Source organism: Oryctolagus cuniculus, chromosome 9 (assembly GCF_051225735.1).
Source record: "Oryctolagus cuniculus isolate XC-2025 breed Fujian yellow rabbit chromosome 9, ASM5122573v1, whole genome shotgun sequence".
NCBI classification, from domain to species: Eukaryota; Metazoa; Chordata; class Mammalia; order Lagomorpha; family Leporidae; genus Oryctolagus; species Oryctolagus cuniculus.
In genome coordinates, this window is record NC_142875.1 from 37055437 (window position 1) to 37080897 (window position 25461).

At 37.8% G+C, this 25461-nt stretch overlaps 1 protein-coding gene across 3 annotated transcripts in view; it reads right to left on the reverse strand.

Annotated features, from left to right (window-relative positions):
• Positions 1 to 2179: 2179 nt before the first annotated feature.
• The window catches only part of UCHL3 (ubiquitin C-terminal hydrolase L3), a 65868-nt gene continuing 42586 nt past the window's right edge, over positions 2180 to 25461 (reverse strand). Inside the window, exons 7-10 of one of the 3 annotated variants that reach the window (XM_008260063.5) lie at positions 19781 to 19972; positions 15782 to 15857; positions 2956 to 3014; positions 2180 to 2387 (exon numbers count right to left, since the gene is read on the reverse strand). In XM_008260063.5, the coding sequence (XP_008258285.3) occupies positions 2304 to 2387; positions 2956 to 3014; positions 15782 to 15857; positions 19781 to 19972 (411 nt within the window). In that variant the 3' untranslated portion in view covers positions 2180 to 2303. The remainder of the gene's footprint in view (positions 2388 to 2955; positions 3015 to 15781; positions 15858 to 19780; positions 19973 to 25461) is intronic. The other 2 variants (XM_089303580.1, XM_089303581.1) reach the window with 2 other exon arrangements.

A 25461-nucleotide genomic window follows, 5' to 3' on the forward strand; every position in this document is an offset into this window, starting at 1 on the left:
GGTCCGGGAAGGCAGTGGAGGATGGCCCAAGTGCTTGGGCCCTGCACCCACATGGGAGACCAGGAGAAGCACCTGGCTCCTGCCTTCGGATCAGCGCGGTGTGCCGGCCGCAGCGTGCCGGCCTTGGCGGCCATTGGAAGGTGAACCAACGGCAAAGGAAGACCTTTCTCTCTGTCTCTCTCTCTCTCACTATCCACTCTGCCTGTCAAAAAAAAAAAAATACACTTCCTATAAACCACTTCCTCCAGGTTATGGCCTTAGGAACTGATGTATAACATCTATACTCAAGTACTGGTTCAAAACTTTATTCTGGACAAATCTGGTCTGCTCTTTCTCCTACCTATACTCATTCTTTTTTTTTTTTTTTTTAAGATTGACTTATTTATTTGAAAGTCAGAGTTACATAGAGAGAAGAGAGGCAGAGAGAGAGAGAGAGAGAGAGAGAGAGAGGTCTTCCATCCTATGGTTCACTCTTCAGATGGCCGCAATGGCTGGAGCTGTGCCGATCCAAAGCCAGGAGCCAGGAGCTTCTTCCAGGTCTCCCACGTGGGTGCAGGGGCCTAAGGACTTGGGCCATCTTCTGCTATCCTGGGCCATAGCAGAGAGCTGGACAGGAAGTGGAACAGCTGGGTCTCGAACCGGTGCCCATATGGGATGCCGGCACTTCAGGCCAGAGTGTTAACCCACTGCACCACAGCGCTGGCCCCTACCTATACTCATTCTAATTCAATGGTTTTGTGCGTGCGTGTGTGTGTGTGTGTGTTTTGTTTTAGATAAAATGTGTATACAGTGAAGTACAGATTTCAAATGTACATTTCAATGAGTTTTGAATATAAATGAATATACCCAACCAAACACTATGCCCTGTCAAAAGATATAGAACACAGCCACGATATCCACCCTGTTTTGACCCAACTCCATAATTGCCCTTTCACCTTTCTACTGCCTTTCACCTTTTCTTGAAGACTCAACTAAAGCCCTTCTTTCTTCAAAGAGCACCCCAAATTCACTCATGTATGTCCATCTAATTTACAACCACTTTTAAGACTCAGCCATCACCATCACTCACTGAACAACTCAGGGGGTTCCTGACAAGTATCCATGCTTGCCCCACTCCCTCCTCAGCAGATTTCCCTGTGAAGTTGTCAAAGTGATCTTCAAATAATATAACAAGGGCTGGCGTTGTGGCATAGAGGGTTAAGCTGCTGCCTGTGATGCCAGCATCGCACAGTGGTGTCAGTTTGAGTCCTACCTGCTCCACTTCTGATCCAGCTCCCCACTAATGCACCTGCGAAAGCAGTGGAAGATGGCCTAAGTGCGTGGGCCCCTGCACCAACATAGAAGACCTGGAAAAAGCCTCCTGGCTCTTGGCTTTGACCTGGCCCAGCCTTGGCCATTGTGGCTATTTGGGGGTGAACCAACAGATGGAAGATTGACTGATATCTCTCTTTCCATCTCTCTATAACTTTGCCTTTCAAATAAATCTTTTTAAAAATTTATACATCAAATTAATACATGGTCTTGCTTAAAACCCTCCAATGGCTTACCATCACACTTGTAATAGATCCAAATGCCTTTTCTTCTATCAGCAAGCTCCTCCTTCTCTGACCTCGCCTTTCCCTACTTTCTCCATTATTGTGAGGACTCCTCCTTGATTATTCCCTCTGTTCTTCCCACGCACCTTTATGACTGGCTACTTTCTGCCATTCAGATCTGAACTTCAAAGCTACTCCCTCACAGAAGCCTTACTGGTCAACAAAACCTAAAGTATCTATTAAGTCAGCCCCTGACACAAATCCTAATTAAATTTTCTACACAGTGTTTTCTTGATGTGTTTGTGATCCATGCCTTCTAACAGGAATGTAAGTTCCATGACTAATGGAACTAATCAATAGTGTTCGCTCCTACAGCTAGAACAGCATTCATCTAATTATAAGTAGATGCTCAGCAAATGTTTTCTAATAAACATGTTAACATTTATGATACAATACAAATTCATACTATGCAGATGAAAACTGTGCCTGGTGGCCCAATACATGACCTTCCATGAACCTGAAAAAGAATTAGAAAGCTATTGCTAGTTATCAAACAAGACAAGCTCTTCACAAAAGAGAGGGAAGAATAGAACTGCAGCTTTAATTTTGGGCAAAAGTAATATAAAACACGTGGTAAGTCAAAGTTTAATCCACATAAAGTTTAATCAGGTTAATGAAAATATCAAAATTTGTCACTTAGTGTATGGCAGCAGAAATTTAATTTTTGCTGTAAGTAATACAGTATTTGGTGTTTCCATTATTGACAAACTATGCTGCAGAAAGAGCGATCGCGTTAAATCTTAATTCATCAGGGTCACGTTCCATAAACTTCTTGCAAACTTCTATGGCATCCTATGGGGAAAAAGTATAATTTTTCATTTATAAACATGTATTTTATTTACAAATGATAAATAACAGTTCATACTTTTCTAATTCATGCTGATTTTATACTGCAGACTTCTTTTTCCAAATGAAAATAACACCAAAAATGTGAATAGTTGGTGGCCTAATTTTCCTTAAAATGCTTTTAAGAAACTTTTAACCTGAAAACTACATATTTCACTGATTCCAAGCCAAACAATTTGTCCATATTTTAATATCTCTAAAAACAGGATAAAGGTACAATTGATGGTATTTTGAACTCAATGAAACATGGGGTATAATGAGCAACTTTTTCAGTACTACTTGTCTTTTTCCAATTTGACAATTGTTCACATAAAGAGTTTTCTGGAAACTCCTCCAATTATTGTAGATTTCTAACATCAATTCAGATTTTTCTCTTTGGGTTTTCTAATAAGAATGAGGACGAAGAAGCATCCATATAAAGAGAAAGTACTACACAAAGGATCTTTACAGATATTTCAAGGATGACAAAGAATATTAACAATACTTAAAGTGAGTCAACAAGTTTTACTGTTACCTCTAATAAAGTTTCATCACTAGTTTTTCCATGGTTAATTGGAAATGGTTTCCGCCCATCTGTGGAAAACAAACAGTTGAATGCTTAGCTGTTTTGACAGGATAATGTACTTTCAACTTGCATTTTTCTCTTCCCAGAGTGAGAAAAAAAAAAACTTCAAAGATAATTTAAATAATGTCCTGCAACAAATATTATAAATGTGCTATAAATTTTTACTATTAAAGATTATCAGAGCTCGGCTTTCAAGTCTGAAAGCCTAGACTGTCCTCATGAATATAATTTTTAATAAATATTTGCTTTAATTTCCTGGGAAAAATGTGCAAAATTAACATAAGTCAATTTTTTAAAAGTGATGACCTCAGTTTTTACCCTGAGAAATATAAAAAAAATTTTTTAGCTTAAAAGTTAAGTCAGAAGATCTTAAGATTGACATGCTTAGTGGCATAGCAGGTTATGCCTCTACCTGCAATTCTGGCATCCCATGTGGGCACCAGTTCACATCCCGGCTGCTCCACTTCCAATCTAGCTCGTTGATAATGTGCCTGGGAAAGCAGCAGGGGATGGCCCATGCTCCCTGGACCCACATGAAAGACCAGGATGAAGCTCCTGGCTCCTGACATCGGCCTGGCCCAGTCCCTCATGTTGCGGCCACTGGGGAGTGAACCAGAGGGTGGAAGATCTCTCTGTTTCTCCCTCTCTGCCTTTCAAATACATAAATCTTAAAAAAAAAAAATTATTGACATGTTTACCCCAATAAAAGATAGCCATGCTGTTGTGGCTTACATAGTACTACTATATATCAACTTGTCACCCACATGGGAGACCAAGAATAAGCTCCTGGCTCCTGGTTTCAGCCTGGCCCAGCCCTGGCCATTGTGGCTATTTAGAGTAAACCAGCTGATGGAAGATTTCTCTCAGTCTCTCCTTCCCTCTCTGTAACTCTTCCTTTCAAACAAATAAATACATATTTTAAAAATATATATCCTAGGGCTGGCATTGTGGCATAGTGGGTAAAGCCACCTCCTGTAGTGCCAGCACCCTATATGGGCGCTGGTTTGAGTCCTGGCTGCTCCACTTCTGATCCAGCTCTCTGCTATGTCTGGGAAAGCAGTGGAAGATGGCCCAAGTCCTTGGGCCCCTCCACCTGCATGGGAGACCCAGAGGAAGCTCCTGGCTCCTGGCTTCGGATTGGCACAGCTCCAACTGTTGCAGCCAATTGGGGAGTGAACTAGCTGATGGAAAACCTCTCTCTGTCTCTCTCTGCTTTTCTTCCTCTCTCTGTGTAATTCTGACTTTCAAATAAATAAGTAAATAAATAGATAAATAAATCATTTAAAAATAAAAATATATATCCTTTTTGTGGCAAATGCTTTTTTTCAATATCCTATGTATTCTTCATTTATAAGAATCTATTACACTCAAAAGGTACACCCCATTTTGTATTGCTACATTTTAGTTTCTGCATGAAAGCAAAGGTATAAATAAATAAAGGTTTTTTTACCTTTTAATTAAATTATAAAACAATATATATTTATTTTTAGTATAATTTATTAGATTCTAGAGAGCTAATCGACTCTAGGTTTTCCTTCTTATGCAAGCTACTATTAAGTAATGTATAATTAGTTTCAAACATTAAAGTATAGATTAAAATTACTAAACAATTGATCTTAAAATGTCAAAGGAATAGAAACAAAATTAAACTGTATACTATTTCATACACAGCAGATTAGAGCAAAGATTATGATTTGTATTGTCATTGTTATACTGAGGTTGGCTAACTATATCCTACGGGCCAAATCTAACCCTCATCTGTTTTTACACACCCCTTAAGGATGGTTTTTTCAAGGGCTGGCGTTGTGGAGTAATAGGTTAAACCTCTGCCTGCTGCACTGGCATCCCATATGGGTGCTGGTAGGAGTCCTGGCTGCTCCAGTTCCAATCTAGCTCCCTGCTGATGGCCCAGGGAAACAGCATAGGATGGCCCAAGTGCTTGGGACCCTGCACCCACGTGGGAGACCCAGAAGAATCTCCTGGCACCTGGCTTCGGATTGGCCCAGCTCCAGCTGTTGCGGCCATTTGGGGAGTGAATCAGCAGGTGAAAGATATCTCATTCTCTGTCTCTCCCTCTCTCTCTGTAACTCTGCCATTAGAATAAAATAAATAAATCTTTTCTAAAAAAGATTTATTTGGGGGGGGCAGGTGTTGTGGCACAGGGGGTTAAGCCATCCCTTGGGATGCCTGCATTGCTATTGGAGTGCCAGTTAAAGTCTCAGTTACTCCACTTCCAATACAGCTTCCTGCTAATGCAGAAGATGGCCCAAGTACTTGAGGGGGCCTGCCACTCATGTGAGACCAGGACAGAGCTCCTGGCTCCTGACTTCAGCCTAGCCCAGACCTACAGAGGGGGTGAACCAGCAGATGGAAAATCTCTTTTTCTCCCCCCGACCCTTTCAAATAAAAATATAAATCTTTAAAAAGAAGGAGAATAAGAAGGAAGAGGAGGAGGAGAAGAGAAGAAGAAGAACAACAACAACAAAAAGGGACTAAAAAAAAAAGAAGAGACAAGTGTTTGGCCTACCAGTTAAGACACCCACATCTCATATTAGAGTACCTGGGTTCAAGTTCCAGCTCCACTCCCAGTTTCAGCTTCCTGCTAATGCACACTCTAGGAGGCAGCAGGTGATAGCTCAAGTGGTTATCCCAGCAACTCACGTGGGAGACCTGGATATTTGAGATCCTGGCTTTGGCCAAGCCTAGCCTCCATCATTGGGAACATTTAGAAAATGAACCAGTGGGTGGAATCTATTTGTCTCTCTGTCTCTCAAATGAATAAAACATTTTTTAAAAAATATATGATAGAGATGGTATGTAGCCCATAAAACCTAAAATATACTCATTTTTACATAAAAATATACTCATTTTTACATATACTCAAAAATATAGTCATTTTTACATAAAAGTTTTGCCAAAACAATGAGACCGGAAAGTCTAAACACCACCACTGTGCATTTAAGAAAATGCAGGCCCTGGAGAAGAATCCTTGGGGCTCACAGACTCACCACTACAGGCTCCTTCTAAAAAAAGGCAGGGAAGGGTGGGCGCTGTGGCACAGCAGGTCAAGTGAACATCACACTGGATGCCTATATTCCATATCAGGGTGCCTAGGTTTGTCTCCACTCCCTTACTGATTCTAGCCTCTTGCTCATGTGTATCCTGGGATGCCATAGGAGATGGCTCAAGTACTTGGGTCCCTGCCACCATGTGGGAGACCTAGACTGAGCTCCTGGCTCCCAACTTTGTGTTTCTCTCTGCCTTTCACATAAGATATAAATAAATATATCACCATCATCATCATCAAATGTCAGATGTCAGACAACTTTGGAAAAAGAAAGACTAAAAGTCTGCAGGATTTTAGGGGAGGAACAGGTGACATACAAAGGATTAAGAAGCAAAATAACTTTAGGTTTCTTAACAGCAATTCAAGTAAGCTAAAATACAACAGAGCAAGACCATCATAATATGAAAGAGAATTATTCTCCAACCTAGAATTTTAGGCTCAGCCAAGTTATACAAGGATAGACTTCAAGGTCTGGGAATACTTACTTTGCTCCCATCTTTCCTTTTGGTAAAGTACTTGGGGTTGATATTAAAAAAAAAAAAAAAAAAAGTGAGTGAGCAGACTAAAGGATGAGGGTGACATGGCATCCAGGAACAGGTGTTTCAACAGAGGAGTGAGTAAAGGGCACCCCCAGGATGATGATTGAGACACATCCCATGATGACAACTGTATGTAAGGCCCAGGGCACAGTCTGCAAAGACTGGAGCAGAAAAGGCATGGAGAAATTTCTCCGAGGAGATGCAGTTAATAGAATGCCAGATGGTCTGAGACATTGAAAGGAGATTTAGATTATGGAAAAAGAACTTGAGAGAGACTTAGTGTTATGTTACTCCCCAAACTATCTCCTCCCCGACTCACCCCAAAACAAAGCCAATAGCAAAACAAGAAAATTATTAACTCTGGAGAAATAAAAAAGTTAAGGAGAAAAGTACATTGGTTACGGCTCAATTGAGAATAATGTTTCTGTGGTCAGAATTAGATAAACAACTCTTAAGTACATTTAGGAGAACAGGAAAAAGGAAAGTATGTATGTTGATGTATTTTGTAATTGGGAGAGAGAGGTAACAAAAAACCATAATGGAAAGCTTAAATCCTCAACTTCCATATGGGGAAGTCAACAAATAACATTTAAGCAACTTCTACCTCCAACCATGGCACAGAAACTGGCATTGGACTAGGAGTCCTGCTAGAAACAACTGAAAACATGAGCAAAACATATGAAACGGTTATTTGTCAAGAGTGGGAAACAGGTGCCCAGAACTGTAGGTAAGTCCTACAATAAGACCAGCTTTCTGCTGGGAGACATTTACTGGATTCTGGTGTGGAAAGAGAAATCTGAGCAGAGCACAATATTCTCAATGATCTGAGGAGGAAAAGAGTAGAATTTAGAGACTGGGGTAGCTGGAATCCGCAAAAGAACTGGTAAAAAGCAAACCAGATACTTTGGAGAGCTTCTGCTTCCTCTAGACCAGTGCATGATCAGTGTGCCAGGTAGGTGTGAGGAGTAGTGAACCTGGGACTGAACTTTGAATGAGTGTGGCCAAGAGATTGTTCATTTACAAGGGGAATGGGTGAACCAGAAAATCTATGAAGAATAATAGGAACCAGATTTCTCACTTTCAGAAAAGGGAGTTGAATCATAAATACGGAAAGAATGCCAGAATAAATTCATTGTATTATGTTAGAATTACAATTTAATTTTTAAATGTATTTGTATTTATTTGAAGGGCAGAAAGAGAGAAACAGACTTTACATCTACTGGTTCACTCCTCAAATGCCCACAACAGGCAGGCCTGGGCCAGGCTAAAGCAAGGAGCCTGGAACTCAATCTGTGTTTCCCACATGGGTGGTAGGGACCCAGCTACTTGAATTATCACCCACTGCCTCTCAGAGTATACAAGACTCGAATGAGAAGGGTTGATATAAATGAATGTGTTTTTAGTACATAGGTAGAGAAAAAGTAGGTATAATTGAGTGTACGTATACTCATATTCACATACTCATATTTCCTGGCTCTGGCCTCTGAGAAAGCCTAGAAGTGATGACATCGTGGTAGGAGAGTACATGTAGCATGACTCAGATCCTGGTTTGAAATACCATTTTTCCCTAAAAGGAATATGGTCTTCTTGAAAAAGTGGTTGAATATAGTAGGCTAGGGAACAGAGAATAAAAGATGACCCTGGAAGACCCTATTTCACTTGAAAGAAAGTACTCACACCATATCAAAAGGACACAGGACTTGTTTTCTTCAAAAGTCAAGTATGGGATAATCCGAGCAGCAAAATACATGAAATAATAGGTTATACACGTAATATGAATCAATGAGTCCATGCTGACAATAATAAATGAATGAATTTCTTGAGAGAAAATGGAAAGCTGCTAGTGTTGGAAAAATTTCTTTTTTTAAAATCACCATTGGACAAATATCATCATGACAATTCAGGTAAGAATCATGGATGGATGCTAAGTTTGGTAAATAAAAGCTTGATGAAAACCTGCATATTGATAGAGTTGCAAAATATCTTCTGAAAAAATACTTCGCAATGAAGAAATCAGATAATTATCATCTAAACCAAGCAGCAAAAGTTAGCATCACCAGTGATGAGACAAACTGACATCACGTGCCTCCTGATATGATGCACTGAGAACACAGCTTCACTTCTAGGGTATTCCTCTGCCAACAATACATACATCATCAGGAAATATCAGACAACCCAAACTGAAGGCTCATCTCAATTTAACTGCCCAGTATTCTTAAAAATAGATACAAAAGAAAACAGTGAGGAAGTGTCCTGAATTAAAGGAGACAAAAACAGCTGAATTTGAAACAATCCTACTGACTGGTTCCAGATCCTAAAGGATATTATTTTGGTAATCAGTAAAATCCGAAAAGCGTCTGTTGCTCAGGTGGTAATAGTGAGTCAGTGTTACTTTCCTGACTGTGACAGTCATACTCCCATCATAGAGGAAAGTATTGATGTGTTTTGAGGAAAAGCAGAAGTATTAAAGGATAATGGGGTACTATGTCTGCAGCCCATTTTCAGCTGGTTCAGAGACATTAACTGAATCTGAGTTATCAAGGGAGTGTAGGAGCTCTGTATCTTTTTTTTTTTTTTTTTTTGGTATACTATTTTTGCAACTTCTATGAACATTTAAAATCATTTTATAATAAAAAAATTATTAGCATTTCCAAGCTCCAAGTTTCTTTGTAGATGGGAATTCGTTAGTTAACAATTTTTTTAATATGATTGTTCAGTCAATTCTGAAGTTACTACCAAACCCCAATGCACTAATTTATCCATAAGGAGTCCACTACATCCATTTTAAAACATGTACTTCCTCTTTACATATGCCAGGACTGTGTGAGGCCCCAAGGGCAAGGATGGGTGATAACAAAGAGAAATTACTCAGTCTTTTCAACAATTAACCTTATAATTTGGTAGGAAGTGAATATATTAAAGACTACCATCATCCTCTGTTAAATAGTTGTTCTATCGACATTATTCTATAGGCATTAACTTGCACCATGTCTATACTCATATAGCCTTATTTTTTAAAATAAGATTACTCTGAAATTAACTTGTTCTTAAAAACTGTAAGGCTGGTGCTGTGGCGTAGCAGGTAAAGCCACTGCCTGCAGTGCCAGCATCCCATATGGGCACTGGTTCACTTTCGATCCAGCTCCCTGCCAATGTGTCTGGGAAAGCACAGAAGATGGTCCAAGTTCTTGGGCCCCTGCACCCACATGGGAGACCTGGAAGAAGCTCCCAGTTCCTGGCTTCAGATCAGCCCAGCTCTGGCACTTGCAGCCATTTGGGGAGGGAACCAGCGGATGAACATTCCCTCTCTCCCTCCCTCCCTCTCTCTCTCTCCCTGACTCTTCTTCTCTGTAACCCTGCCTTTCAAATAAATAAATCTTAAACAACCAAACAAAAAACTGTATACTGTTCTCTTCATCATTATTTTTTAAAAAAGATTTACTTATTTATTCGAAAGGCAGAATGATTGAAAGGGGGAAAGGGAGGAGAGGGGGGAGGGAGGGAGGAAGAAAAGGAGAAAAAGAGAGAAAGAAAGAGATCCATCCATTTTCCATCTGGCTGACTCCCCAAATAGTGGTAACAGACGGGACTGGGCCAGGTTGAGCCCTGGGGCCAGAAATTCTCTCTGGGTTTCCACATGGGAGACCAAGCACCTGAGCCATCATCTGCTGCCTCCCAGGTGTATTAGCAGGAAGCTAGACAGGAAGCAGGGCAGCCAGGACTTGAATTGGTTCTCTGATATGGAATGTGGGCATCCCAAGTGGTGGTCCAACCTACTGTGCCACAACGCCAGCCCCTAATCACTGTTTTTTCTATACAGTTATTCAATACTCCTCTTGCTTAATATTCCTTTTCAATGTGTTAGGTCCAGATAAGGGTTGCTGCCAGTTTCCCTTGCAAAAAATTAGCAACTGCTCACTTTCATTTGTTTTATACCTACCCTCCTTCTCTATGACCCCTCAAAGATTATGATTTTCTTTAAAACTCCAAAATTTTTAAAATTCATTTCAACAATCTAATCCCCATAGACCTCTAGTTCTCTTATCGGCCATATTGATCATTCATCTTGCTAAAGAACTTACGTTAAATTGTACATCAACAGTCAGGACAAGTGACTTGATCAGCCCTTGTCCTGACTGTTGATGTACAATGTAATACTTTATCCCTTTTAGTATTTGTTGTTGTTGTTGTTCTAGTTAATACTATTGGTTGAACTCTGTAATCAACACACATTTATTCTTAGGTGTTGAAATTTAACTGAAAAGTGATCCCGTTAAATATATGAGTGGGAATAAGAGAGGGAGGAGATATACAATTTGGGACATGCTCAATCAGACTTGCCCCAAATGGTGGAGTTAGAAATGTGCCAGGGGATTCCAATACAATCCCATCAAGATTGCAGGTACCAATGCCATCTCACTAGTCCAAGTGATCCAAGTGATCAATTTCAGTTCACAATTGATCATACAGATAGTTCTAAGAGTCAAAGGCATCACACAAACAAGACTAGTGTCTGCTAATACTAACTGACAGAATAAAAAAGGGAGAGAACGATCCAACATGGGAAGTGGGATACACAGCAGACGCACAGAATGTCCTAAATAGCACTCTGGCCTCAGAATCAGCACTTAAGGCATTTGGATCTGGCTGAAGAGCCCATGAGAGTATTTTAGGCATGGAAAGCCAAGACACTCTGGAAAAAAAAAAAAAAACACCTAAATGAAAGATCTCTGCGAGTGAGATCCCAGTAGAAAGAACGGGCCATCAAAGAAGGAGGTACCTTTCTCTGAAGGGAGGAGAGAACTTCCACTTTGACTATGACCTTGTCTAAATAAGATCAAAGTCAGCGAACTCAAGAGGCTTCCATAGCCTTGGAAACTCATGACTAGAGCCTAAGGAGATTACTGACGCCATAAACAAGAGTGTTAAGTTGTTAAGTCAACAACAGGAGTCACTGTGTACTTACTCCTCATGTGGGATCTCTGTCCTTAATGTGTTGTTCAATGTGAATTAATGCTATAACTAGTACTCAAACAGTATTTTACTCTTTATGTTCTGTGTGGGTGCAAAGTGATGAAATCTTTACTTAATATATACTAAACTGATCTTATGTATATAAAGATAATTGAAAATGAATCTTTATGTGAACGGAATGGGAGAGTGAGTGGGAGATGGGAGGGGTACGGGTGGGAGGGAAGTTATGGGGGGCGGGGAGCCATTGTAATCCATAAATTGTACTTTGGAAATTCATATTTACAAATAAAAGTTTAAAAAAAAAAGAACTTACGTTAAAAAAAAAAAAATCTCATCAGCTCTGCCTCTCTTCACTGAAGTTACATCAAACAAATTTTAAAATCCTTTTATGTTGCTCTCTGCCTGCTACAAGACAGCACCATTCTTTACATGTAGTTTGCTCTTCATATAATGGCCTTCCTTCTTCTTTTTTTTCTTAAGATTATTTTATTTGAAAAGTAGAGTTACAGACAGAGGGAGAGACAGAGAGAGATCTTCCATCCCCTGGTTCATTCTCCAAACTGCTGCAACAAGCTAGAAACCAGGAGCTTCTTCCAGGTCTCCCACATGGTTGCAGAGGCCCAGGGATTTGGGCCATCTTCTGCTGCTTTCCCAGGTGCATTTGCAGGAAGCTGGACTGGAAGTGGAGCCGCTGAGACTCAAACCTGCACCCATATGGGATGCTGGCACTGCAAGCCAAGGTTTTAATCCACTATGCCACATCACCAGCCTCAGGGTCCTTCCTTCTAACTGCCCTTTTAGCCCCGGAGTTCAGAGACCTATCTAACCAGCCAAATTGAGTTTTTAAAACAACACTCTCCTTCCCATTAAAATTAATGGATTTTTTTTTTGATCCAAGTATCTTTTAGTTGTTATTGTTTGCACAATGAGTCTCTCAATCCGAAAATCACCATCACTTTTATAATCTCTGGTTATGGACTATATTTATTTTTTATCTGGCCTTTTATAAATCTACTTTTTTTCCATGCCTGAAATACTCTCATGGGCTTTTCAGCCAGATCTGCATGTCTTAAGGGCTGATTCTGAGGCCAGAGTGCTGTGAGGACATTTGCCATTCTATGGGTCTGCTGTGTATCTCACTTCCCATGTTGGACCATTCTCTCCCTTTTTTATTCTATCAGCTAATATTTGCAGACACTATTCTTGTTTATGTGATCCCTTTAGTTCTTAGTCCTATCATTATGATCAACTGTGAACAGAAATTGATCACTGGGACTAGTGAGATGGCATTGGTACATGCCACCTCGATGGGATTGAATTCGAATCCCCTGGTATGTTTCTAACTCTACTGTTTGAGGTAAGTCAGCTTGAGCATGTCCCGAATTGCACATCTCTTCCCTCTCTTATTCCCACTCTTATATTTAACAGTGATCACTTTTCAGTTAAGTTTCAGCACTTAAGAAGAATTGTGTATTGATTACAGTATTCAACCAAAAGTATTAAGTAGAACAAACAAAAAAAATATTAAGAGGGATAACATATTAAGCTGCTCATCAACAGTCAGGGTGAGGGCTGATCAAGTCACCGTTTCTCCTAGTGTTCATTTCACTTTAACAGGTTTCCTTTTTGGTGCTCAGTTAGTTGTCACCTATCAAGGAGAACAAGTGGTATTTGTCCCTTTGGGATTGGCTTATTTCACTCAACATAATGTTTTCCAAATTCCTAACAGGGATCACTTTTCAGTTAAAATTTAAACACCTAAGAATAATTGTGTGTTAATTATAGAGTTCAACCAATGGTACTAGAACAAAAAAAAAATACTAAAATGGATAAAGTATTACATTGTACATCAACCGTCAGGACAAGAGCTGATCAAGTCACTGTTTCTCATAGCGTCCATTTCACTTCAACAAGTTTCCCCTTTGGTGCTCAGTTAGTTGTCGCCAATCAGGGAGAACATATGATATTTGTATTTCAGGCATGGAAAGCCAAGACACTCTGGGGGGAAAAAAAAAAAAACCTAAATGAAAGATCTCCACGAGTGAGATCCCAGTGGAAAGAATGGGTCATCAAAGAAGGAGGTACCTTTCTCTGAAGGGAGGAGAGAACTTCCACTTTGACCATGGCCTTGTCTAAAAATTATCAGAGTCAGTGAACCCAGGGGGCTTCCATAGCCTTGGCAGCTCATGATAAGAGCCTAGGGTGATTACTGATGCCATAAACAAGAGTGTCCATTTGTTAAGTCAACAACAGGAGTCACTGTGCACTTACTCCTCATGTAGGATCTTTGTCCTTAGTGTGCTGTACATTGAGATTTAATGCTATAACTAGTACTCAAACAGTATTTTTCACTTTATGTTTCTGTGCGGGAGCAAACTGTTGAAATCTTTACTTAGTGTATGCTAAACTGATCTTCTGTATATAAAGAGAATCAAAAATGAATCTTGATATGAATGGAAGGGGAGAGGGAGTGGATAAGGGGAGGGTTGCAGGTTGGAGGGACGTTATGGGGGGGAAGTCATTGTAATCAATATTCTGTACTTTGGAAATTTATATTCATTAAATAAAAGTTAAAAAAAAGAAAAAAAGAAAAAAAATAAATACTTTTTTTAAAGTTTAAAAAAGTTTGCTTATTCATTTATTTTCATTTTTACTTGAAAGGCAGAGAGAGAGAGAGAAAGAGAGAGAGAAACACACAGACAGGTCTTTCATTTGCTGATTCACTCCCCAAATGATCACAACAGTCAGGGTGTAGGCCAAGGCCAAGTCAGTATCCTGGAACTCAATCTGGTGCTCCACAGAGATGGCCAGGATCCAAATACTGAGCACATTAGCAGGAAGCTGAATGGAAGCAGAGTAGCCCAGAGTAGTCAAAACTGGAAACAGGCAACTCCAATGTGGAATGCAGGCATCCCAAGTGGTGACTTAAGGCCCAGCCCCAATCCTCTTTCTTGAGTCAACAGAATGTGTCTAGTAATTCTCACTAGTCTCTTTACTTCATTATCCACTCGTTATTCCATATTTACAAAAAATTCAGAATAGAAACTGCTTCCAGCAGTCAGACTTTGACATCCCCAGTCACTGTTATGCCCTGTTTGTGCATATTTTGTAGACAGAATTAACAAAGTATATCTTCCAACTGTTTTGTGAATCTATTACATACTCCCATAACATTTTTCATTTTAGTTTTGACTACTACTCAAATTACTCAACTATTGCAGACAACAGTTAGGGCTGTGCATTTCTATAAACATTTTTCTTTTCTTTTTCCCCATTAAAAGAGCCATTTATTTTCAATAAAGTATATGACCCTGTTGCTATATTCCAAACACAAAATCCAACTATATTGTATGGATCAGTTTCAGTCAATTTGAGTTCTTTCAGAACTCTTGTGCATTTAAACAAGTTAAGAAAAATCAAAGTGGCAAACTAACACAGAGATAGCAAATGAGAGGTAAGAGAACAAAAAATCATGATATCTAGCATTACTGAAAGGGACTTCCCTCTTGTTTCTTTATTTAGCTTTAAATGCAAGGAAGCTTTGTGGAAAAGGATGAGAAGTACCTATAATAAAAACTGCCTATCAGTTATGAAAAAAAAGTTGGACATTTCCTCTGAATACATTCATTAAAATTATGTAATCTCCTCTAACATGCCCTGAAATAGTCCACATATAGCTAACCCTAAAACAAAATAGGATAAAGTAAAACAGGTGCAGATACAGGCCAAAATCCCAAGTAATTAATCTTGGGTACTCTGACATATGCCTGAGGAAATTACTACTAGAAAACAGAAGCTTTTAAAACAAAATCTTAAAAAAAAAAAAGAGAGAGAGAGAGAATACACAGTGACAGATAAGAAGCCTGAAAATTAGCAATACTCATTACTGAATTTAAAACTTAATCATTATACTGTACTGTTTTAAAATTAAAGGTAGTTCATCCAAATGTTGACGTGTATTAGCTCAATAATTGATAATAACTGCTAAAGTGAGTTACAGAAGTTTCCTATAATGGTTTCTACTTTTCTGCTTTGCTAAAATGCAAAGGTGGTATGTAAGCATTCTCAAATTGTAAATTGCTTAAATGTAAAAAAAATGACCTTTTCTAGAAAAAAAATCTTGGAAGGAAAACATGTCAAGTCAATTTTATAGGGCAATCAATTAATTTAAGTAAACATAATAAATAGTTCTTACCTAATTCATAGAGATGCCCATCTACATGAACTAATGCAATAAAATGAAGATCTACTTTTTCATCTATATTTGGTGCCTGGAATAGGAGGAAAAATACATATTACATACACTAGTAGTCAAATAAACCAACCAAGTCCATATAAATACATACAAATAATATGAAATTACATAAAAGAACATTTTTGCAACATAATTCAAGATTTAATCGTTGATATAGTGGTCAACGGGTGGCCATGCTGATGTTTGTGACAATGTACTCATCCATCACAAAATCACACCTTAGTCTCTACTGATTTAAAGACCAAAAGTTGTGTTCACCTTGGAAGCCCCAGTATCAGGCACAACACCTGGTACATTATATATGTACAACACACACTTGCTGAATGAAACAAATGTATTAACTGATTTGTGTAATTTTAAAAATCTGAATAAAGTTTGAAAATTTTTAATAATGTATAAACAGAGTTAAAGAAATTCCTTTCAGTTAAATTTTAAGACATCAAGAAGGTGAGTTACTCCCTTGATGATCTTAACTTTTAAACAATGCAGAGTTGGCTTAGAATTAACTAATTATCTGAACTCATTCTACATTCAAAAAGTTTAAACATGAACAGATGTAGGAAAATAGCCCAGAAGAGCAACAGGAAGAGAAAAAGGTTAAGAGTGAATTAAAGTATAACTGACTGTGGCTTATGATTTTTCTTTTACTATGACTCTCAATAAACAATTTGAAGTTAAAACTACACCTGGGTTTTCTTAGCTTATCATATTCAATTTGGATGAACAATATCTATGTTTCTTAGTTAATTTTTGTAACATTAATGCATTAATTAATTAGCACTTTCTATGATATGCAGTAACCATACAGCTAACACCACATAGTGTTACTGACTCTAGATGATTCTGTTATGTCTCAAATCTAAATTATTTGGAATAATATACAATCACAGTTAAATCCAAGTTGAACACAAATTTTAGAGGTAAAAATTTTTAAGAGGCATAAACCAAATTATATCTCATACTACTTAACATCCTTTAAGTAATACAGATTTTATCTTAACTCAAAAGATTATACTTTTCACCCTCAGGTAATGATATATTTTCAAACAGCTGTGATATGAAGTCTTCTTACAGAAATTCAGTGACAGAACAAGCATGACTATCTTAGATTTACGGAATACTTCTACAAGATTTATAGGTAGTGGCTCACCAAATTGCACATTATCCCTTAGAGATTACTCTGAAACTATGAATAGAAGAAATTCAATATAAATTAATGTGGCAAACTAGCACTTTAATCTAGAACTACAGAATTCCAGAGTTGGTAGGAATCAGTTATCCAGTTTTAGTATTACTCCACTACTGCACTCCTCTCTACCACAGCCCCACCTTGTGGTAGCCCCTCCTATGAGAGGAACTGCCACCAGGTTTTGAGGCAGTTCATTCCATTGTTAGATCGTTCTGTTAGAACTACTCCTCATCCTGAAGCTAAAAGATGTCTCCTTGCATTTTCCCATCATCATAGAAAAAAAAAGATTAATCACTGTTGAATTTGATATTTCTTCAAATACTTAAAGACCATTATAATGAGTACTTTTTTTTTGTTTTGGTGAGGCAATCAAAAAAATACTAGTGATTACTGAATCCAACACTCTCATTTTTGAATCAATGACCACACCAGAAAAGAATCCAATTTGTGAAGGCTGTTGGCAATTCTACAAACTGTAAATTAAGTTCTATTACAAAAATATTAAAAAGAGTTCCTTATTCAGCTATGAAAAGGCTTTGTTTTACTCATTTTAAGATAATTTTCCAACAGGATATCACATATTTTAAATCTTCTGACCTAATATGTTTTCATGAAATATTAGTTAATTTCATATCCTCTCTCCTCAAAAATGAAACATCTCCTATCGTCTGTTTTTATAAGTTGCTAGTAACTACAATTGTGCCAGAGGTAAAAGCAGTACAGTTGGAATCAGAGAACTGAATATGTTCCCAATCCCTGTGAGTCTCTAATAAATGTTTAAGGTTTCTAAAAACCTCAGTACCTATTATGAGCTTTTTCCATTGGTCAGCTTCAGTCGGTCAGAGTCTAAAATTTGCAATTATTCAATTGCTTAAAATAGTGCTATGAAAAAAATAAATAAAAAGCAAATCAGAGCATGTCTTCTGTTTCAAAAAAATGAACAAAAAATAACTATATAAAAGAGAAAAACAGAAGCTATAGATTAGAACACTTTTGCCTATATTTCACACAAGAGCACTTTTAAAAATTTGTGGAAATGGAATTAAAACGTATATTTATTTTGGTGTAAAAACTTTTGAAATCCATGCCTTTGAGAGGTCTTAGTTAGCTGTTATATAAACCCAACAAGGTAGGTAATCTAATCATACCATCTTACTCTCAAGAAAACACAGCACAGAGGTATTAAGCAACATGCTCTAGGTCACAAAGCTGTTAAGTAATGGAGTCTGGATTCACATCCAGGTAGTGTGGTTCTGGAATCCATGACCTTAACCACTATGCACTGAAAATAATAGAGTTTTAAGGCAATGGAATTAATATGGAGCAAAGATCAACATCACATAAAAACAAAACTGAAAATGTCAACATTTATGACATGTTCATTTATACTTATAATATTTTAGGTACAAAAGAAATTATTCATATTTAGAATTAAATGTGCTCAGTTCAGAAATGACAGAGTTAGGATTTTACTTTGATCATCTAATATCTTATATCTCTCACTGTCAAACAGTACATGGCACAGTAAGGATGCAACAGATATCAAATGGATGAATGAATAAAAATGATAGATGTGATCCCATGAGAATGAAATACAGACAGAGAAACACCAATCTGTTGATACTCAGCACACATGAGAGGCTATTTGATGACCATACTGATATCTGGTGGAAGCAAATGTCTAAAGAAAACTATCAAGACTCCATTTCACAGTTTGAGTATAGCTCTAGAAGGGTGAGTAAGGAGGGAAAAAGAATGTTCAGCACTAATTTGTGTTTTTAAGTGCTAAATGTTTGTGTAATCAGACTTCCTCTGGCTTCTAAAGCAATGATTTAAGAAATGTCAAGTTTCTCATAAATGTATGACACACACCAAATTTTTCAGGTACTGCAATTCTAGGTAGGCTTTGCCAAACCAGTTATTGCCTTTAATAGTCTAAAATATAGAAAAACAACAGCTGCAGTTGCTTTATTGTGTAGTTTGTGTCAATTTCAAGTAGAAACCATCATCAATTTCAACATTTTAGAAAATGAGCAAGATGATGAGAACTAATGTACTTTTTAAGAGTTTGCTGATATTATCAGCCTACGTAAGAGAACACATAAAATTTGTAGGAAGGCCACATCAAAACACAAGAACATCTTCACTTCCTACTTGGAAAAGATCTTTAGAAATTGAATAGTCAGGGAAGATCAGATCAAGATTACACCATGTACCTGAGCCACCTCACGGAATAAAATAGCTGAGATGAAACACCTTACACCATGAAGGATTTAGATTGAGGGTAGAGGAAGTAAAGTGACTCCAGAGCATGGCAAGAGCCTACTGTCATGCTCAGAAACATGAAAAAAATAAAGTAATAGATGGCAAAGAACTCAGGATGCACACAGCTTTTGTTGACCTGAGTCAACTAAACGAAACCAGAAAGCTGAAGGGCAAGAGAACACATAACTCATTTTAACAACTGACAGGAAGTTAAACATTATTATGAATGTCCATAAGTGCTCATCAAAAGCAGGCGCCCTGACGTTGGCAGGATATGCAGTGGAAAGATGGATGTTCACCACAGTACTGGCAAAAGTCAAGCTAGACTGCAAAGCATTGAAGTATGCCTGCAATCTTACTGGGGGAGAAAAAACTAATGGTTGAGTGAACCAAGAGAAAAGCACTTTGAAGACTGAGAGTTTCAAGGAAAAAAAATGGACTGCCCTTGTCACTGGGAGAAGAGATGGAAGATTGACTACACTTACAACAGAATGGAGACCCAAAGATGGTAGGCGTAAGAAGGGTCGCCAGCGACGAAGACGGAGAGATGGACTGGTTGCCTTTGCAGGGCCTACATGGTTACGTTTGACCCAGGGCAGGGATGCATGGTGACACAATGATGAGGCCTTCGTTCTGCAGTGGCTAGAATGAGGCTGTGATGAGGATGGCGAGGACGACTACATAATTAAAAAAGAAAATATTTTACTTAGACCACGTTACTGAGTGATCATTTATTCTTAAAAGCAACGTATGGTCATACTTGTATTCATATGGTCTAGTAATTTTAATAGCTCAAATCTAGTACAAAAATCATGTGAATATTTGTTAAAACAGAAATGTGTAAATATATAATCAAGTACATCAGGTTATATGGCATAGCTTCTATAAGTGCACATCTGAAATATGTATACATCCTCATTTGCATAGCACAGACTCATGGAACTGAATATTTAAAAGCCACTAAAATAGGATTGTTAAACAAGTTTTTTTAATGCAACACTGTGTAACTGTAACTGTGTTTTATTGTGTAACACATGTAAAACAATGGATAATGAGTAGAAAAAAAGTAACATGATGGGCATTGGTAAAAAGAATTCCTTTAGAGGGCTTAAGTTCTAAAGAGAAAAAAAAGCTTTAAAAGATAAGCAAGAGTGAAATTAATTTCACTGAAGCTGATGACTTGAACAAACCATACTAATACTTGGGCTGACAAGTTAAGTTTTATGGAGAATATGATCTATTAGGCATCTTGTAATGAATATAACATTAGTTAATATATGTATCACTTATTTTATACCAGGTAACATTTAAGCACTATATATATATATATATATATATATATATATATATATATATATGAATTCATTTAAGGGCTGAGATTCAAATCCAGGAAATCGAGTTCTTTTTTTTTTTCAGTCTAACACTCTCCCAACTGAGTTATTTCGGCTCCAGAAAATCGAGTTCTATATTCCAGTGATCTTAATGACTATGGTGTGAAGCTCAAGTGACAAAGATTTCAATGCCAACTTACTAGAGCATATTCTAATGAATAGAGCAGCAGCTCTCACGAGGTCTGATATTTTCAGATTCACTTTATTGAACACTATTTTACCACAAAAGCTAAATGTGGTTCAACAGTTTGTGATAAAATACATATGGGTACAATAACTAACTTATTAATGATAAATGAAATGATTTTATAATTGTCACTTTTACTAAATTAGTACCAGTACATGAAACAAAAAATTTAAACCATGACAAAATTATAATAAACATGAGACTAAAAAGAATAGTAGTATATATCTTTGCTTAGTGATAAGATTTCACTATGACCTATTCTCTTTAAGAAAATGAGGTTAGTCTTCTAATCCTGAAGTTCTATGAACCGCCTTAGTATTTTCAATTTATGCAAACAATACACTAAACTAAAGCTATGATTTCAAACAAAGTTAAAAAATAAGTTTGTGTGAATACTTCATCTGCTTGTAATAAGAATAAAAAATATAAATGAACCCTGTATTTGGTTTTAAATGGGGATAAAGATGTATTTAATACAGTGTTCTTAGTCTACTCAATATTCAATATTATATTTAAATAACAGAGGAGAAAGAGAGGGGTAGGGAAAGAGGGCAGGGAAAATGAAGGAAGTAGGGGAAAGAGAGGGGCTGGGTGACTGACTAGTAACTAAGAGCTTGAGGAGGTGAGAGATATTACTAAGTGACAGAATGTATATAAGGTTAGGAAAGGTGAAATTAGAGAGGCTTTCCAGATGAGAATAAAGAACAGAAATGGGACCATGTTACTCATTCAAAGGAGCTGGTGAATGACAAGAGATTCCTGGGTCAGCAGAGGACTTTATTACTCATAGCACAAGGAATATGATCCTCAATGTGCTTGTGTCCACTCACATGAGGGTAATGCAGAGAGTCTAGATGGAAGTTGGCACTTCCCAACAGGAGAGATACAAGGAGCTTGGAGAAATGCTATTTTGGGGGCCTCTCTCTCTCTCTCTCTAACTCTGCCTTACAAATAAAAAAAAGTCTTTAAAAATAAGAACCTTAAAAAGTTTTTCTTTCAGAAATAATTCAAATTTACGAAGAGTTAAGAAAAGTAAAAATTGTGTAGGCAATACCCAGATTTGCTCTCACTTGCTGTATCAATTGCATTTGTACTATCTTGCTCTATCTATGTAATTGTTCCCCCTGAACCATGTAAAAGTAAATTATATACCTCATGGCCCTTTCTTTATCCATCCATACAATCATCACCTGGTATCCATGGGAGACTGATTCCAGAGACCTCTGCAGATACCCAACTTTTAGGATGCTCAAGTCTCTTATAGAAAATGGCATAGTACATGCATATAACCTATACATAATCTAGAAATCTCTGTATTAGGTATCACAAGTACTCTAAAGTAAATCTAAGCAAACAGTTGTTATACTGCATTATTTAAGGAATAATAGTAAGAAAAAGTGTGTACATTTTCAGTACAGATTTTTTTTCCTCATATTTTTGATCTGTACTTGGTTCAATCTGTGGACGTGGAACCCAAGGATACAGAGAGGCAACTGAGGTCAGTATTTCCTGACTGGCATTATTCCTATTATTGATATAATACTTTGGTTTGATCTCTTATCCATATTTCATCAATTTATCTAGTCACAGTCTTTATAGTAGTATTCCCCAGGATGTAACCTAGAAGCAGATATTGAATTACTCTTCATATCATTTTAGTACTCTTTAAAATGGAACATTTCCAACAGTTCTTGTCTTTTAGGGCATTTTAAATACCATCTCCTTCCCTAATTTTTTCTTGCTAATATTTTTTCCACTTACTACTCCAGTAGATAATTTCTCTGAAAGTGCAACACTAAATCACTCTTGTCAATGCCTCTGCTCCTTCTCCTTCGCAAATGCTTGAAAATTCAGCCTTAGAGCATCATGGGCCACAAGCTTCTCTTGGTGGGAAACTATTGCCACTGCCAGTGTCACAGGGAAAACACCAGAACAGAATAGAGACACTGGAGAGGAGCAGGGCCAATTCCAAACAGAAAATCCAGCAGGGGGCTCCCTTGCTGGTCACGTGGGTACTGGCAGAGCTTTCATCCCAACCATAGCCGTATCATATCTCAGCATATGAGGTCCATGGAGTCAAAATGAAGGAAAAGACCTCTTATGCTAGTTTGAAAAAAATAGGTTGTTTTGGACAAATTCTATCTCCCACTTAACACCTGTTAGGCAGAATCTCTGGGGAACACTGAGGTAAGACACTGACTAACAGATATTTTCTATACAAAAAGTCAAGCTCTCTGGGGCCAGCACTGTGGTATAGCAGGTAAAGCTGTTGCCTGCAGTGCCGGCATCCATGGGCGCCTGTTCGAGTCCCAGCTGCTCCACTTCTGATCCAGCTCTCTGCTATGGCCTGAGAAAGCAGTAGATGATGGCCCAAGTCCTTGGGCCCCTGCACCCATGTGGGAGACCAAGAAGAAGTTCCTAGATCTGAAGCTGCAGCTCTGGCAGCTGCAGCCATCTGAGGAGTGAACCAGAGGATGGAAGATCTCTCTCTCGCTCGCTCTCTCTGTAACTCTGCCTTTCAAATAAAATAAAATAAAATAAAATAAAATCTTAGAAAGAAAAGTCAAGCTCTCTGTGAATTCAGACAATTTTATTCCTTCCTTCCTTCCTAATCCATTATGTTCTTTATTCCTTTTCCAACCTTAATACATTGTCTAGGAATCTAGTATCATTATGAATTTCATCTCTGTTTGGTTTTACAGTTTGTCTTCCTTCTGCTTTCTTTGGGTTTAAGTTGTTCACTTACTACTTCAAGGTAAAAATTTAGATAACTGACTTGAAGCCTTTTTTATTTTTTACTTATAAGTTAATGCTATAATTTCTTTCTAACCCCTGCTTTCCTCTTCTACTGTAAATATCTAATGGTATACATTTTTCTCTAATCTCTGCTTTAGTTGCATTCTATATATTCTGATACACAAGGGATTTTCAAAAAGCTCATAGGAAATGCACATTATGAAAAAACCATTTTTCCAGGCTTATTGAGGTACCCCTAAATTTTTTAATTTCCCTTGCAAATTTGTCTTTGATCCATGAGTTCTTTAAAGTTCCGTTATTTAACTTCTAATTATCTGAGGATTTCTGAGATATTTTCATTGACTTTTAATTTAATTTTACTATAGTTAGAAAACATTCTTTGTATAATTTTAACTTTTAAAATTTTGTTAAGGTTTATTTTCTGAGCCGGAATATGGTCCATCCTGGTAAACATCTCACGTGTACTTGAAAAGAATACTATGCAGGGGCTGGTGTGGTGGCAGAGCAGGGTGAGCTGCCACTGTGACACTGGCATTCCATATGAGATCAGGTTTGAATCCTGCATGCTGTGCTTCTGATCCAGCTCACTGCTAACGTGCCTGGGAAGGCAGCAGCTGATGGCCAAAATATATGGGCCCTGTTACCCATGCAGGAGACCCAGATGGAGTTCCTGACTCTGGCTTTGGCCTGGCTCAGCCCAGGAGGAGTCATTTGGAGGAGTGAACCAGCAGACATAAGATCTCTCTTTCTACCTCTCTGACTTGTCACTCTGCCTTTCAAATAAATAAGTAATTTTTTAAAAAATAAAGAATATATATTCTGCTGTGGTTGTATGAAGTGTCCTGTGAATATCCACAGGGCTAAGCTGCTTGACAATGTTGTTCAAGACACCCATGTCCTTAACTAATTTTCTGTGTTCACTGTTCCATCAGTTCCTGAGAGAAATGCTGAAATCTCCAACAGTGTAACTGAGCATTTGTCTCCTTCTCTCTTCAGTTCCTCAGTGTTTGCCTCACATATTTAGAGTCTCTAATTTTCACCTGCAGGCACATTCTTTATGTGCATTTATGTTGTTTCCATTCTTAGGTAATATCCTCCTTTACTACGGGTGATATTATTCTTTGTTCTGAAGTCTGTTTCATCTATTATTACTATTCCAGCTTTCTTTTGATTAAAGCTTGCAATGTGTAACTTTCCCCATTTGGTTGACTGCAATCTTCCCATCTATGTTTGGGCCATTCTTTGATGCTGTTCCTATGCCACTAGCAGAGCTGGGTCAGAGGTGGAGCAGATGGGGCACAGCTGCCGCCTATCTGGGACGCCGGCATTATAGGCAGCAGCTTTACCTGCTCACCTCAATGCCAGCCCCTAAAAGTTATTTTTATAAATTTCTGACCTACACTTAGGTTTATTGTCCATACTTTTTTACCTTTTTTAGTAATTGCCATAGGATTTATAATATATCTCTTGTAACAGTTTACCTTCAAACAATATGATACCCTCACAATAGTATCACCCCCATTTCTCCCTTCCATCCTTTGTGCTCCTGTCATACGTTCATTTTTATGTACGTGATAAATTTGCAACACAGGATTACTATTTGTAATTTAGCTAGGCAACTAGCTTAAAAATATGAGTAAGATTTGTTTTATATTATTTACCTTCACTCGTTCAGTTTTCAGCACTTGCCAGTTTTTGATATGGATTCAAGTTTCTGGTATTTACATTTCTTGCAACATGGATCGGCTAATACTGGGTTCTCTTGGTGTTTATTAGTCTCAAAGATGTCATTTCTCCTTTATTTTGGAGAGAGAATTTTGTTCTACTGAAT